Source organism: Oreochromis aureus, linkage group 5 (assembly GCF_013358895.1).
Source record: "Oreochromis aureus strain Israel breed Guangdong linkage group 5, ZZ_aureus, whole genome shotgun sequence".
Lineage (NCBI taxonomy): Eukaryota > Metazoa > Chordata > Actinopteri > Cichliformes > Cichlidae > Oreochromis > Oreochromis aureus.
The window spans coordinates 13978111-13994210 of NC_052946.1; the positions used below are offsets into that span (position 1 = coordinate 13978111).

The window sequence follows — 16100 nt, forward strand, 5'->3', positions numbered from 1 at the left end:
AATTACTGATTTAAATATTTAAAAAAAACCAAAATTCTTTCTAAGTAAGTTAATCAATAACTGTCATGAGCTGAATGAAAAATAAGTTAAGAGTATAAATAATGTTTTCAGCGAGGGCTCCTCTGCTGACTCACCCTCCAGTTTTTTTCTTTTTTCTTTAGAATCTGTTCTTTCCAAAAACAACTGGCAGACATTTTTTTAATAACTCTGAAGAACAAATCAACAAGGGCATGAACTCTGACACATAAAGAGAGGGTTTATTGCATATGTGGGTAATCATGGGTAAGTACTCATAAAAGGCAGTGAGTTTCTCTCTCTGACAGTGATACATCTATTATTTTACATTCAGTCTGCTTGAGGCCATTGATCCATGATATCCATTCAGCATGAGTACAAGCAGCAAACTGACACAACTCCTTCAAACCCTATCAAGAGGAACATACTGTACAAGCATTGCTTGGATATCTATTTCTTGCATAACACTTTCCCCACCATGTTCAGGTCTTCAGATGTTTACAAAATGCTTTACAGTGCTCCCTCAAATACATGTTTGTCAGGCTACAGGTTACGACAACAACGATATATTTCTCTTAATGACACACGGAGCTTTGATCAGCCCTGGTAAGTAAGCAGCAGTTAAGGCTGGCTCCCTTGGTTTGTTATTTCAAGGTTTTCATCGGCATGGTTGGCATTCAGCAAATTTCCTGTGGAAAGTTCTACACTCCTTGCTGGAATGTAGCCATGCATGTCCAATAACATGAGTGTGTACCCAACTGGGTACAGTGTGAAACAGCACTGCATGCACTACCAAAGCCTTATGATGTGTTTATACTGCATCGGATACACTTTAGTATGTGGTGTTTATGATTGTGCATGTTCTACCATTCTACGTGTTGTTACTGTGGTATTTATATGAATGTAACAGCCCAGTGTATGCCCGGGTATCTGTGTTTTTGTTGATCATCTCTTCTCTTGGAGCAGCTGAAGCCTGTCCTCTGCATAGTAAGGGCTGGTGTTTCCAGTATCAATAGCCTGGCAGTCGTCTGTGAAAAACACCAAGTCCTGCCAAGAAACAAGAAACAAGAAACATGTGGTGTAGCTGCTCTAGCTTGAAAACATAAAAGCTCAAAAAGAAACCCACACACACTGCGGAGTGCTTACCCGATAACAGATTCTGGTGATGATGCTGTAAAGGTTCTGGATTTTGCGCTTCAGCAGAACCATTCTGGGTTTCTCTCTGCAGTACTGGTTGGGATGGTTCAACACCACGTAAAGAAAGTCACGGAGCTTGGTAATGATGCAGGAGTTCTGGAGTGATGAAACAAGTATTTACATTCAATCTCCAAGAGAAATACTTCCAGTTTTTTGATTCTTCTTCTTCTTTATTTTATTTTTTTGCACAGCACAGCTGTCAAACTGCAAACATCTGCACATCAGGTCAAATCAAAGCTTAAGATTTTGTGCCTCGGGCAATGCACATATCCAAACTGTACAAATTTGCCACAGGAAACATTTGTCATGTGCCAGTTTAACAGAGTGGGCTACAACTAAATTAGTTGATTTTATATTAAATGGATACATTTAGCGCTTCATTTACTGGGAAATTATACAGTAAAAGAAAATGAATATTTAAAAAAAATAACAACTTACATGCACGTCCAGGAAGATGGTAGGCAGAATCTCAGCACATGTTTTCTGCAACCCAGCAAACATGAGCGTTGAGATAAATAACTGGTGCCATCAAGATGCCAAAAACGCCACAAACGTAGACTCGCTTACCGTGCGATGAAAAGTGTGTATTTTATCCAGCAGCGTCATGATTTCTTTGCTCAGGTCGAGAGCTCTGGAGTAGCAGGTCGGAGGTGTGCACTCCGACAGCCACACCAGGCTGGAGAGGCACAGGAGAGCTGCGAGTCCCAGCTTCATGTCGGATAACGCTCTGCAGACGGCGATACTCAGGACTGGACTGGTACAGCCTGTCAAGTAGTACAGAGGAGGGCCGGCTGCTGTTTTAAGGATGGAGTGGAAGAAGAAAAAAAACACGGAGGATGACGTGGAGGAGCAGCACAGCTCACGAAAAAAACAAAAACATTTGGGATCTTCTGCGTTCTGGAGAGCAAATCAGCCATGTCCAAATAGCAGCGGTCAGTGTTGGGAAGGTTACTTTTAAAATGTATTCCATTACAGAATACTGAATACATGCCCCAAAATGTATTCTGTAAAGTATTCCGTTACGTTACTCAATGAGAGTAACGTATTCTGAATACTTTGGATTACTTAATATATTATCATGCTGTTTACAACTACGTGAATGTACTATTGCTGTGATTTATTACTGATACTGAAGGTCCGCGGCTCCGAACAGTAGTAAAGGGACCTCTGGCTAATACATCGGGTTCCCTGTCGGGCTGGTAGCCGAAAACTAGCTTTACTTTGTTGTCTGGGTCAACTTTGCTTGCCAGAGACAGAGAGAGGCGTTGAAAGGCTGCTCCAACGGAACTTATTTTTTCCGGAGGAAAACACGAACACAGTGTACAGTTGAGTCTTAATAGCTTACTTACAAATGGGCTCGTCAGGCACTCTTCTTGGCTGCAGTGGTTATTATTATATTTACATGCTTCCAGCTCCCGTTTTTGCTCCGTGACAGCTCGGACTTTTCCTTTCTCTCCCTCCCTCGCTCACAGACACATAACGTGTATGGTAGTCCATTCTCGCTGCAGCACGGACTACACTGCCCATGAGGCTACATTCTTTAGGGCCATGCCTGTAGCATTCTGCCTTTTAGCTTAGCACAACAACAACAACAACAACAACAACAACAACAAAAAGCGCTCTCTCACCCAGGAAACACGCAGAGAGAGAGAGTGCGCGTCACCCTGTAACCATGTCAACCGTAACGCTGCCGCCTGGAACAACATTACGTAGCTGTCAAACAAACCCAAATAATCCTGACCCGCGACAATATGAAACAGGGAAGTACCGCCGTGTAATCCATTTATTTCAACAAAGTAACTGTATTCTGAATACCACCTTTTTAAACGGTAACTGTAACGGAATACAGTTACTCATATTTTGTATTCTAAATACGTAACGGCGGTACATGTATTCCGTTACTCCCCAACACTGGCAGCGGTGACTGATTTCTCCCTGCTGACAATGGACGGACGGGTTTTGCGGTATTTTCTGTCCTAATGCCCGTCATTACGTAAAAGCAAGATATTAATGAGAGCTATTAATCAAAGACGAAAGTCAGCCACTTTGTACGTCAAATCATCTGACCTGCAGTCACGAAGTTCATTAGTAGAAATCACAGGTGTGCGTGTGAGTAACTTAAAAAAACAAAAAACAAAAAAAATCCGCTGTTTGGAAACTTTGTATCCGTGCGTCCAGTGTAGGGTTTTTAACACAGATGTTTGAAAGTAGCAGCTTTCTCATTAGCACACAGCTACAAGGTTTCACTTTGGCCTATTCCTTTCTCCTATTATTGATTACTGAAGTTTTGCCTTTTGGGAAGATGTTTAGGACAAGGTGGCAACATAATAATAACTTATTACTCAACCAGTCATTTATGACCAGCTTATTAGCAGTCTGAATTATTGAGAAGACAGGGAGAAATGACTGGAAACAACTTAAGCCAGCTGATTTTATTAAAAAATAAAACAAAGTCAGAGGATAAAAACACTTTGTGAAGTACCAGATTTTTTTTTTTTTTTGAGCATGATCATATAAAATACCATCCTCATTAAAAAAATAATACAAAAGGCAAGAAAAATTTCAAGGTAGGTTTGTTGGGGCCACTGAACCTTTCTTCAGATTGAGGAAATTCCTCTTCCTTTTTCTTTTTGGGACATCTACACTGTCACATGATTCAGGTGGATCCCGAAACACAAACAGCCTTTCCCCTGTTGCTGGGCTCCCCGGCGCACAGCAAGCAGAGGCTGAAGTCGTGTGTTCCTCTGCTTCCTTTACCGTGTCCACAACTTCTTCTCTTCCACTGTCGCTCTGCTGCTCTTTAACAGGCAGCCCAGATTTATAAAGTGGCTGCTGTGCTTTGCTACAGCTGTTCTTCTTTCCCTTCTCCTTAGTCAGCAGTGGCGCAGTATCCCCTTGAAGCACAAGACCGGACCTGGGGAGCAGTTTTTCCATCAGACTTTGCCTCTTTTCCTGGAATCTGTGAGATTTGGAGGACAAAGGAGCTTTTGTTAGCAGGACTAGAGTGTTAACGCGCTTACCTCATGCGTGTGGTCACCGCAGCCAAATCATGCAATCCGACAGGCACATTTCACTTCAATTTAAGGATCTGACAGTAATATCTGGTGACCACTAAACTACAAATTAGCCTTGGCTGTAGTGTAACATGAAGTCTTTATATGGTGGCTGGTAGAAGAACAAAGAAATGTGTTTAACTCACCCCTCTTTATCCACACCACAACTTGGAATATTCAGCATATTTTTATGCACCACATCTTCTCTCAGTTTGACAGGAAGAACTCTGTTCATCTCCTCAGCACACCTAAACAAAAAGTCACCAACAGAATACAAAACTGTCAGCTGCTTTACAAAGTCTGCAGACAACTGGTTTAATAAAAAAATACCTAATTATTCACACACTGTAATAATTCATTAGTTTTCTGATCTCACATTTAGAGAAAAAGGATTAAATATTTTATCTCCTTCGTAGTATGGTACAACATGTTAAGCTGGGCAGTTTAATTATTAAATCCAGATAAGTCTAACTGAAAAAACCTTTAGGAGAATTACTATATTTTTATGATTGCCTTAAAAACAGAGTCGGTCTTAGGTAGCCAGTCTTTATTTTGACAGTAAACAGTGCATGTCTTCTGGTTTCTCTGTACTTGTGACACTTCATGGACAATATCTGTCAAAATGCAAATGAGTCATCAACAGGGTTTTGTAATGGGGGGACTATTTGTGTTACATTAGCTATGCAGCAAGCAGATGACATGGACAGAACCTCTGAACACCTACCTATGGATTTAATACAGTATGCTGTGTAAAATCCATGTGTCTAAAATAATTCTCCTACACTGTAGGTATATTATGATGAATAAGGTGATTTTCAAGTTGCCAAAACTCAAAACAGCCGTTGAACCAAGCTGCCTCAATATTTCAAGTTTTGTCAACATTTTCTTTTTTGCAGTGTATTAAAGCAAACTGTAGTATTGGATAGAGGGAAATTTAAAGCCTGACCACTTTGGAGCAACTCGATTGCCTTATATTAGTTTCCAAATTAGCAAAGGACACTGACAAATCAAGGGAGATATTTGTCCTCAGAACAGCAGACATAACTACCAGATCTTCAACACAGGAATTCACTGACTATATGTGTGTATAAATGATGTTTAAATATGAGTCAAAAGATCAGACTTCAGATAATTTTTGGTACTCTGAATGATGTTAGTGTGAGCATATATTTCTAATATGGCTCTCAGGAACACAGCTTTGGCTTGGAGCACACAAGCCCCGCCTATCTGCCGTGTTTATGAGGGGCAGCCAATGGAAAGAGTGCTGGCTTCTTGGGATGATGGTCTTAAAGGGAGAAGAGCTGAAAGGGCTTCTTTCAGACGGAGGGGCAGTAAGAATTATTTTGAACTGTAAATCACGCAAAGCTACTGTAGCACAGTCCATCAAAAAAAAAAATAGGGAGCTAAAAATGAATATAATAGTCACTGTTAAAATTAAACAATACTATATAAATGAATTCTCTTTTGAATAAAACTAAAACAGCTGTTAAGAATTGGTGAACTCCATTCTCCAAACAAAAAGCAGAAACAAAAGAACTAATGAAAAGAAAAACACATGTCTTGCATATTGTTCCAAACTTTTCACTCCCTTGTCCTTTGGCCAGAAGCTCAGATCCAAAGCATGAGGCATCATTCATCAGTAAAATAATCCAGACTCAGCGGGGTGCAGACAAAACTGTTCCAGTGCACCAGGACAAGAGGGGAAATTAAATGATGAGTAAAATCATTTATCTCTCCATCTTGGCTCAGGGAAAACAGCTTTTGTTATTTACATTTAAGACAATACGCAGAGATGGTTGTGTTTCAACTGGCTGCTGGGAAAACACAGAGTTTTGTTTCTTCTCAAATAAGTGACTTTAAATATATTTTCTTAAAAAACAGAACTTGAACTATTGAGACTGGCTATGTACTTGCAGAAAGAAAAAAAGAAAAACAAAAGATTATCATTTCCTTAGCAAGACTAGACCAGCTTGTTGTTGGGTGACCAACTTGTTGTTGCATGTTAGGTTACGTACATTAGCAACTTACAACTTAAAACTGAGGATTTTAAATGATGAGAAGTAATTTCATCTAACTTCATCTAACTTCATTAAATGAAGTAATCACTCAGCTAAACAAGGAACAAACTATCTTTAGAGTTTCAGTAAAAGAGCATGACACACATTAAACACTGCACAGCTAGAATAGAGTAAGCCAAGAGTCAAACTAATAGCATTATCCTCCAATATGTCAAATTTAAATTTCCTCAAAGAATTTCACTGCCTAATGTTATGGCCCTAATAAAAAATTTATACGTTTTATTGCTCAATCAAGATTGGTGCCTGCACTTGACATCCTGTTGCTTTCTTGTGAGTCATCTCCTCCATTGGCCCTTGTGCTGGACTGAACCAGTGTCCCAGCCTCATGTGTGAATCAGACTGATTCTGTCTGTAATTTACTCACCTGCTTAAGAGAGCCCCCAGGCTCTTAGGATGTACTCATTATAGGTATCCTACAAAGCCTGAGCACGTTTGACCAAGTCCAGCTGTGTGTAGTGATTGCTGTGTACAGTGCCTGATAACGGTTAAGTGTAGCATGCCCTGATTCAGTATACCCATGGCACAGAACTGCAACAAGTGGGTGAAATCGTATAAAGTAATGAATAAATCTTTAAGGCTGGAAAGACACCATTTCCAAAATCAGTGAAAACACAAAAGTTCTTTCATTGTGTTTTCTGCTGCGTTTGGCTGTGTTGTTAGCATATGTATTAATTTCACTCATTAAAGATTGCAATTTTGTTGTCAACCATTTCTACCTGATCATTTACATTACTTCCCTTTTCCCTAGTAAACTGTAGTGGTTATGTTATTCTGTTCAGATGTTCCTTCAGGAAAAACAAGTTGATTATCTCTTTGACAGAACTCTATTTACTGTTACACTATAATGGTAAATGGCCTGTATTTGTATAGCGCTTTACTAGTCCCTAAGGGCCCCAAAGCACTTTACACATTCAGTCATCCACCCATTCACACACACATTCACACACTGGTGATGGCAAGCTACATTGTAGCCACAGCTGCCCTGGGGCGCACTATAATAAGATTCACTCTCATAAGTCAAATGCACTGAACACTGTTGACAGATGACGTATGAACCTCCAGATTCTTATAAAAGGATAGAAACTCAGAACCTGGTTCTTACCCTGGGTGTTCCTGTTCTGCAGACCCTGAGGAGGGTGCTGCTTGGGGCACAGGGCATCACTGATTGAAAGGAGTTCACTTTCAGGCAGGGTTGGGAGAAGGAGACGTAGGGCCTCCAAGAGAACCTCGGTAGACACATGACACCGCTTGACCAGCTGAGATGCAAAGTCCAGATCCTGTAACGAAGAGCAGTGCAGAGTATTGGTTAGCACACATTTTGTTTGAACTAACTGATACAAAGTTTTGATTGTTTTTATTACACATATTATCCAAACACTTATCATGAAAAAAAAAAAAAACTGAGACCTGGTCACAGTTTGCATACAGCCTCTTGAGCTCCATTTGTTCTTTTAAATCTTCCATGCTTTGACTCTTGGCAGTCATTAAGTGAAACCTGAAAACATCAGTTTCCACATTGTGAAATGGAATGGCTTGTATCAACACCCCCCAAATCCTCATTGCTCTCTAAGTAATGCTGAATAACAGCTTACCTCTCAGCCATCAGTGAAGTAACCTGCTCACGCTTGTAAAGTGCATCCTGAAGGATGGCCACCATCCTGCAATCTGTCTGCAACTGAAACACGGTTTCTTGCTCACGGTTCTCAACTCCCACACCAGAGTCCTCCTGATGTGTTTTACTTGACTTTAAAGCGGGCTGAGACATTTGCAGGCTGTCCAACTCTCTTCTTTCCTCCTGAAGCTGTTGCTCTGCTTCCTCTAGGCCCTGTGGCAAAAGTCACAGTGACCTTCAAATAACCATGTCTCAGAAGAAACCCAAAAATTAAAGATAAAAATGAAAAACTTCACAGAATGAAAAATTATAGGCTTCAGGAGAGAAGGAGCCACCACACACAAGTCAGATACTACCTACCAAGCAGTGGCTTTGTATACTCTGAGCCATGTCTTGTCTCTCCAAATGTTTCCTTTCTTTGAGCTGTTGAACAAGCAGGCTATGGAGAGTCAGCATTGCTCTGCAGGTCTCCAAAACTTTGCTTCGCCTCTCAGCCTTCTGGTAATGGATGACAGCCATTTGCACAGCCAGGCTGTCTGCCTGAGAGTGCAGATCATCTTCTCTCTCATGCTTCATCTCCTCCAACACCTGCCATATTGAGAACGGATGATTTTCAGTCATCTGGTATAAACTCAAAACCTACTGATGCACAATTTTGATGTTAAACTCAAACTGTCTTCAAGACTTATGGTTTTCTTTGCTCTGTGAATTTCCTGGATCACTCTGACATGCTGTAAAAATACAGGATGATAATAAATCAACTTAAAAATCAATTATTGTCAAGGTTTTAGGAAACAGCTATACCTTGCTCATTATACTGCTCTCCATCTCCTTCTCCCTCTCATATAGTTGAATCCTATCCTTAAGCTTTTTCTGGAAAAGCCGCAGGTCGGATGTGTCTGCTTTCTGTCTGGCCTCACTGGTTTTCCCCTTGGATTGTGTATTCATCTGCAAAAAGCCACGGAATCCAGAAGGTGGTTGGGAAAGAACTCCAAGCTCACTGTCATGATGTGATCAGAAATGAAGCCACTCTGTGGATCCCCTTTATAGTTTCTCAATAACAATGTACACTCATCCAGCAGCCACACAATTGAGGATTACAGCAGTGTGGTTTTCCACTGGCCGTAGCCGCTCTAAATTTCTTATTCATATGAGAAAACATTAAAAGCATCATTATCTCTAGCTGTAGCTTAATGGGGATCAGTTTCTTACTTTGAGTTACCTTAAGAATATTATAAAGAGATTCAAAAACAAGAAGATATTAATGCATACTGAATAAACATGGAAAAAAAAATTCCCACGGGAAAAATGTCATGAACTGACTCAAAAGAACTTATCAATACCAGAATGCATAAAGGCCTGGTGATGAAAATGAGATGAGTACTTGCTTTACCACAACATTACATGCCTCCATAAAACGATGCATGCTTTGATCAGCGTTTCCCAGGGAAATTTAATTCAGAGCATTGCCTGCTGTTGAAAAACTGCAGTGCAAAGAAGCTAAATTGTTTAGCCATACTACTTTAGCTAATGCCTTTTAAAAGAAGTGAGGGAGAAATCTATGACGGCATTGTTGATTTAATTTTAAGTTTAGTGAATAAGGCAGCAAAAAGCCCCCCACCCAATCCATCCATCCTTTTAACCACTTTCTAATTCAGGGTAGCAGGAACTTTATTTTCAAACTATGAATATGTAATTCTATATAGCAACATTTTAAGAGCATTTAAAATGAACTGAGTAACATGTGATTATATACGCACCATCTGTTTCTCGCTCTCCTTCCTCCAAGCTGCCAGAGCACACAGAAGTTTAGTTCTGGCGACAGCGTGTGGCATCACCAGACAGCGATCTATCACAGAGAGACATTTCTGAAACTCCAGTTTCATCTTTAGCCTGTCATCTTCAGACAGAGTTAGCTGGGACAAACACAAACACCTATGACAGAAAGGAAAAGAGAAAAGTGACAGGTGAACCAGTTTGACTCTTCTAAACTTACTGGGTACCATTATCCAATGTAAATATTATTTATAAAAGATAAAAAAGTTCCTTGGAAGTAAACAGTGTGTGGCATCTCCTACCATTGCAGCTGCTTTAAGAATTCCCACCAGCTAACATCCTAAACTTGTGGATCCAGTTTGTTGTTTCTTTCTTTGATTTTCCATCTTCTACTGGGACCGCATACACAATCTTTAGTTTCTGAAATCAGTAAAATTGCCTCACTGACCTGAAGAACTCTTTGCAGCGTGTCCTAAGTGCCTTTTGCTCCTGTAGCTCTTTCTCCATGGCTTCCTTCAGAGCCTCCCTGGTGGAGCTGAGGATACGCAAGGCTGCCTTGCCTTCCTGGTGCAGTCTTTCCTGACCCACCAGGAGAGCACTCGCTCCCTGTCCTGATCCTTGCCCTGGTTCCATCTGCAGCGGAAAGTCTTGCTCTCCTGGAGGCAAGAGGGCTAATACAGCCTGAGCTGCAGAAGGCTGGATGGCTTTGATGTCTGCTATGGCACCCTGGATCACACGCATGGTGACCTAAAGAACAGGTATGAGATCAACCTCACTTCATATTTGTGCAACTTCACGTCTCACATGAGAAAATTGACACACAAAGTGATGTGAAGTCTGAGTGTGGCACCTTGCGGATGTCTGCAGCAGCTTCCTCATCCAGGTTGTTGATAAGCTCTGCTAGCTCCAAGCTGTGAGCTGTCAGTAAATTCTGCCAACAGTGCAGATGCTGTCCTACCTCTATCCCTCCCTCCAGACCCTTGCACATGTTCGACAGGTCCTTCTGTCTCTGTTTGTGTACCCTCACCTGGACAAGGCAAAAAAAAGGATTTAATTTTTCAAACGAAAATACCTTGCAAAAGAGGCCTGTGAATATCCACTTCTGCTAACCATGTCAGATATGAGCTCCCTCCTCTTCTTAATCAGTCCGCAATGCATGGCTCTCCTCTCCTGCTTCAGTGCCTCATCCAGTCTCTGTCTCAGCATAACCAGCTCTTTCTGAGCCTTCTCCTGCAGCTGGTCAATCTGCTCTGCAGGCAGTTTGCTCCCTCTGGTGGAGAAGGGAGCAGAGTACCACAGTGAAACAACTGTAGCATAGTGTACTTGTATTTGTAGATATCAACAAGATTTTTAAAAACACTAGAGCGTTTATATCCCTGAACTTTTACACACTGCATATTTTGTTTTGTATATTTCACATAATTACCAGACATGTTTCAGTTATTTTTTTATTAAGACGCAGGAACATTTGTGTTTTTATAAAATTGGCACCAACCCCCTGATGTAAGTGAACCAGCTGTCTAAGTTGCTGGAGGTGCTGGAGAAAGTGTCAGAAATCAGGCTGTTAAGACTGTGGAGGCTGTGCACCAGGAACTTCCTCTGTGCGCTGCGTTCAGCTAGCACATAGCGCAGATTGGCGAGGACTACATCCAGCACCTCCTCTAGCTGATCCTGGATAAAAACAAACAAAAACCAAACAACAACTTTATAAATAATCGCTATTCCCATTCTTTGTGTTTCATCTTAATGTTTCACCACAAGTGCAAATGTATGCATATCACAACATTTTTCTCTAAACAGGCATGACAATTAAATGATAACCCAACTCAACAGGCTCTGACTGTTCACCTGACAAGTAAAGTATTCGTGCTGGAGATTCTTGGCTGTGCTCTTCTCCAACTCTCCCATCCTGGTGGCCTCCTCCAGTTCCTCTGAGAAAATCTTGTGCAGCTCCACCCGTCGCCACTCAATGATCTGCCTCTGGAGCTTCGCTGAGGCCTCTTCATGACGAACCAATAAGATGCGTTGGAGCTGACTTTGGCTCAACTTGTGCAGCTTCTCCAGGAGGACACTACACTGAAGAAGTTCCTGAAATTTCAAGATTTCAAAATTAATCTTAAAGTTGTGAAAGTTAAATCATATTGATAGAAACTATTTATTCTGAAACAGCTGTTGTACTTGCAAAGGTGCCTTTGCCATAGTGGTTTAAGGATTACATTTCAGTCAGCCTTTGATGGCTGAGGTCCCCCATCACAGCATGTTTGAGTTGGCAGTTTTATGGCAGCTGCCCTACATCCTTCTACACTATGGAGCTACACGAGCTGCTAGTGTGACTGAACTGTTAAAAACAAAACTAGTATACACACCTTGATTCAGAACAGATTTCTTCCTTTGCCCAATTTCATAAACACTGACCTAGTAGTTTTTGTGTAATCCCAAAATGCTAACATCCTTGGCAAAGTTAACAATGCAAAAACAGATTGTTACTACCTGTTGATCTGCATGTTGACACAGCAGCTCAGCCTGGGCCTTCTCAGCAGCCTCTCTGCAGTGCTCTGCTTCCATTTCTTCCCGAGTCTCCAGGTTACACTGACCAGCCAAGGCAACCATGCGAGCCCCTCGCTCCTCCTTGAGCCGTCCCTCCATGCCTAGCAGCTGCCCGTGAAGCACACTAAGCAGCCTCTCCTGGGCTTGAGCACTTGCCTGGCCCTGAGATTGAAGTCTGGCAAGCAAGGAGGACATCACGTCCTTGTAAATCTGAATCCGGACGGCTTCCAGGTTATTGGTGGCATGCAGCAGTGAAGACATTTCAAGACTAAAGAGATAAAACACACGATAAACAGAATAAGGTGGTATATTGCAGGTATTGATTTTGATATAATGTAGAAAAAGGAACAATTTTACAGTAACACAATTAACGATTCATTTGCACATTTGCTTATTTTTTGTCTTTTTGTGCTAACTGGTTTTTGGTATTGTTCCATTAATGGAAATTAGGTCATACTGGGTTGATCTACTCACTTTTCCAAAGCTCTGTACATGTTCTGTGGATCCTCCAGAACCATGGTGTCCACAATCTTGTCTTCAAATGTTGCCTCATCCTTGACTGTCTCACTCAGGTTGGAATCTGCAAACTCAGGGTCTGAATCACTTCTGTTTCTCTGAAGCAAAAGAAACACCATATGGCATAATGAAGATGAAGAACAAAACAAAAGAACATATACAGACATTACTATGCAAATGAAATATATTGCAATAAGCATTAAGCATTGTTATAGCAACTGCATTTAAATTGTTCATTGTCAATATTAAACTTTATCATTAGGTTTAAGAGATGAACTTGTGATACCCTTTTTTGAAGAAGATTCAGTCTAGTCCTGAGGCCTATCACATTTATGGCCAGAAACCCCAGCAACATCAGCACCATGGTGACAAAGAACCCAGCAACAAATCCAGCAAAATGAACACCGTGGTTAGGATAGATCTAAAAGAGAGACATATATATCACACTTACAATTAAGTCCCTTTTATGAACACGATAAATATAACACTGAAGAAATGACAACAATAAACAACTTATGCTGTCATGTAGATTTTGTTACACATTAAGGCGCTGCCCCAAACTTACCCTGTCTGTGGAATTCATCCTCAGCGTTAGATTAGCCGTTAATGGGCCAAACATGCTGACATCATTCTGTGGAACCAAGAAAGAAATAAACAACCAGGCTAACAGGGCTGGAAATGACCTTATTATCCTGCAAATTAGGATCTAGAAAGCTTTGGTTTGACAGTGTTGCCAATTAGGAAGATTGAAAAAAGTACCTGTGAGGCATTAGAGAAGGTGAGAAAAGCTGGAAGGTCAAGGACTTCGCTCTTTTGACTCCTTACGTGAGCAGTATAATTGAGAACAGCTTGAGATCCAGCTAAGTGAGCAAAATAAACATATCAACTGCCGAAGCAGCATGCAGACATATTCTGGCTAAAAATAATCTACTTAAACATCCTCATTCCCAAACATACCCAACAACGAATCAATGGCAAATGTCTGGTAGCCTCTTTCCACAACCCTGCCTTCAGATTTTAGAGGTACTAATCCTGAAATCGAGTCCCGGATAGCCACCTGAGATAGGTTGGTGCCACCCACAGGGCCCACGTTGCGAACCAGCAGAAAGAATGTCAACTGAGGGGGATCAGTGTCAAGCTTCACCTTGGTCACATGATTGAAAAATAAATTTATATCAGGTTAACTGGTTCATTAAATGTGCATCTATCAAAGGGTTTTAAATTCTTTCAATATTGTTTATGTACCTGTGCACACTTGTGAAATTTTACCCCAAATGCAGCTGGAGGCACCACACTCTGAACCTGCAGGATTATTTAAAAAAAAACAAAAAACAAAACAATATATATTTAGTTTCTTCCAACACAATAATCCTTTCCTTTGATTTTTTTTTTTCGGAATAGTTCAGTAATAATCATGTAGAAACATACCTGAGGCAGCGAGTGTCCCAGGTTGTATCTGGTGAGGGTGCTTCTGCTGTTCCTGAGGTGCAAGCCATTTGATACATAGGGAAATGAAGAGTAAAAAGAGTGTCCCCACGGACCAGCAGGAGCTGAAGAAGCGAGAGGGCCCCTCCCGAAAAATGCTTTAGCCTCACCAATTTCCACTGTACCTGTCAGGTAAATGTGTATACATGGTGCTTGAACAACTTGAAAAAAGCAGCCACAAAAGCTTAAAGAGAGCCTGATATATCACACATTCTCCAAGCAAAACTATTACAGCGTTCATTATGGAAATTTACACTCAAATGAACAACAAGTGGGCAAAAAAAGCACAACCAAACATTATTTTTCACATCATGGAGTAATGTACAGTTGAATCAGCATATTATTTCATTATTTTAAAAGTTATTTTCTGTGTTATTGGCTAAGAAAAAGCACAAACCATCCTTTCTAAGTAATGGGTCTGCTGATTTTCCGCCTGGGTCATGTTGTATTGAATCCATACTGGCAAGGATCTGATGGGATAAGAGCATTAAGAGGTACACATGTATTATATTAAATATGTAATTATGTTATGGCCAGCAGTTATGGTCAGAGGTTTACATGCACTCATAATGATAGTGATTGTCATGGTAATTTTTAATTTATTAATTTATTTTCACTGCTCTTTTTAAAGGGTGGAATATTGGCATACATGTATTGCATACATATTTAATGATTTGGTAGAATTCTCCTTTTCAGATCTTCACTGAGTCCCTTGGACTTTCCCATTGTTCTGAGCACTGATCAATCCATGAGTGTTGAGATAGTAAGATGGAGGGGTACAATCATTCCACCAGTTCATAGAAATCATGAAAAGCCCCAAATTACCATGAAAGTCAAGCTCATGATGAGTGGATGTAAACTTATGACTGCAACTGTAAAAACGAAAACAAAAAAACAACAACAAACAAACAAAAACAAGGATTTGTTACGAAAGAACGGTTTATTTATTTATTTATTTATTCATTGTGATGATGTGAGTCAATCTATTGGTTCATAAATTTAATTTCTAGCTGACAGCTAAACAAATACCATTGACTTTTTACCACTGAGCAACTCACCCTATGTTTCTCAGGGAAAGAAGATGTTGTGTGCCATGATGTATTCAGAGCAGTGCCGTTATAACAAGACTGGTTTCCAGATGTGTCCTCCAATACACCGGTGCGCCTTGTTACATCGGGGCAGCAACGAGAATGTAAAAAGGCTGGAGAAAAACACGATACTTCGATATTTAAGATATATATACATATTGCGACCCTCTCCACGGTAAAGTGTACCCGAAGCATTCGTGACTTGGTGTGCTACCACCAAGGGAAGCCGCTAGCTAACTGTCTGCATTGTGTCTGCACTTCACTGTGCTGTGGCGACGAAAACATTTCTCTAGCTTTTCTTGAGAAACACCTAATGTAACAGCGTCTCCGGTGCTCAAGAACGTCCACCTTGAATTTTAACATATACAGAGACGGCATGTGCCGTTTCAACGATTTATAGACCTAAACAAAGTCAAGCTTCATAATCACCGCTACTGCGGAAAAACTTCGGAAAACATCTCCAAAACTTGGGAAGAACTGTTTAACTCCAAGAAAGTCAAGAGGAACAAAGTACACTGGATAGTTTCCGGTTTGTGGTTTCAAAATAAAATAAAATATCAGCCTAAAATCAAAAATACTTTTGTAGCGCTAGAAAAAAAACACATATGTTAAGAGACTCTAAGTTTTGTTGGAAATCTTTTTTTCTCTTACTTGTGTCAGTGTTGTTATAGACATTGACTCCCTTATTTTTATGCAGAGGTAATTCATCGTGCTTTAACATTGAAAGCAAATG

General features: G+C 40.6%; 2 protein-coding genes across 2 annotated transcripts; both read right to left on the minus strand.

The window, feature by feature from the left end:
- Positions 1–231: 231 nt before the first annotated feature.
- Positions 232–2598, minus strand: LOC116326459 (cytokine-like protein 1). The gene is made up of 5 exons (XM_039611902.1): positions 2562–2598; positions 1780–2006; positions 1651–1695; positions 1162–1308; positions 232–1062 (listed from the first exon to the last, which is right to left on the minus strand). The coding sequence occupies exons 2-5, from the start codon at positions 1924–1926 to the stop codon at positions 961–963; spliced, it is 441 nt and encodes a 146-aa protein (XP_039467836.1). The 5' UTR covers positions 1927–2006; positions 2562–2598; the 3' UTR covers positions 232–960.
- A 1031-nt stretch (positions 2599–3629) lies between these two features.
- On the minus strand, positions 3630–15847 carry LOC116326518 (limbin). Its single transcript, XM_031747850.2, is given in 24 exon segments — positions 3630–4171; positions 4412–4513; positions 7446–7476; positions 7479–7620; positions 7751–7838; positions 7936–8168; positions 8316–8543; positions 8760–8903; positions 9716–9890; positions 10180–10478; positions 10582–10758; positions 10842–11001; positions 11227–11402; positions 11580–11819; positions 12222–12546; positions 12753–12892; positions 13081–13215; positions 13360–13425; positions 13554–13654; positions 13752–13938; positions 14040–14096; positions 14223–14404; positions 14677–14749; positions 15338–15847. Coding segments are annotated over 24 exon segments (4083 nt in total). The 5' UTR covers positions 15563–15847; the 3' UTR covers positions 3630–3774.
- Between the last annotated feature and the right edge of the window lie 253 nt (positions 15848–16100).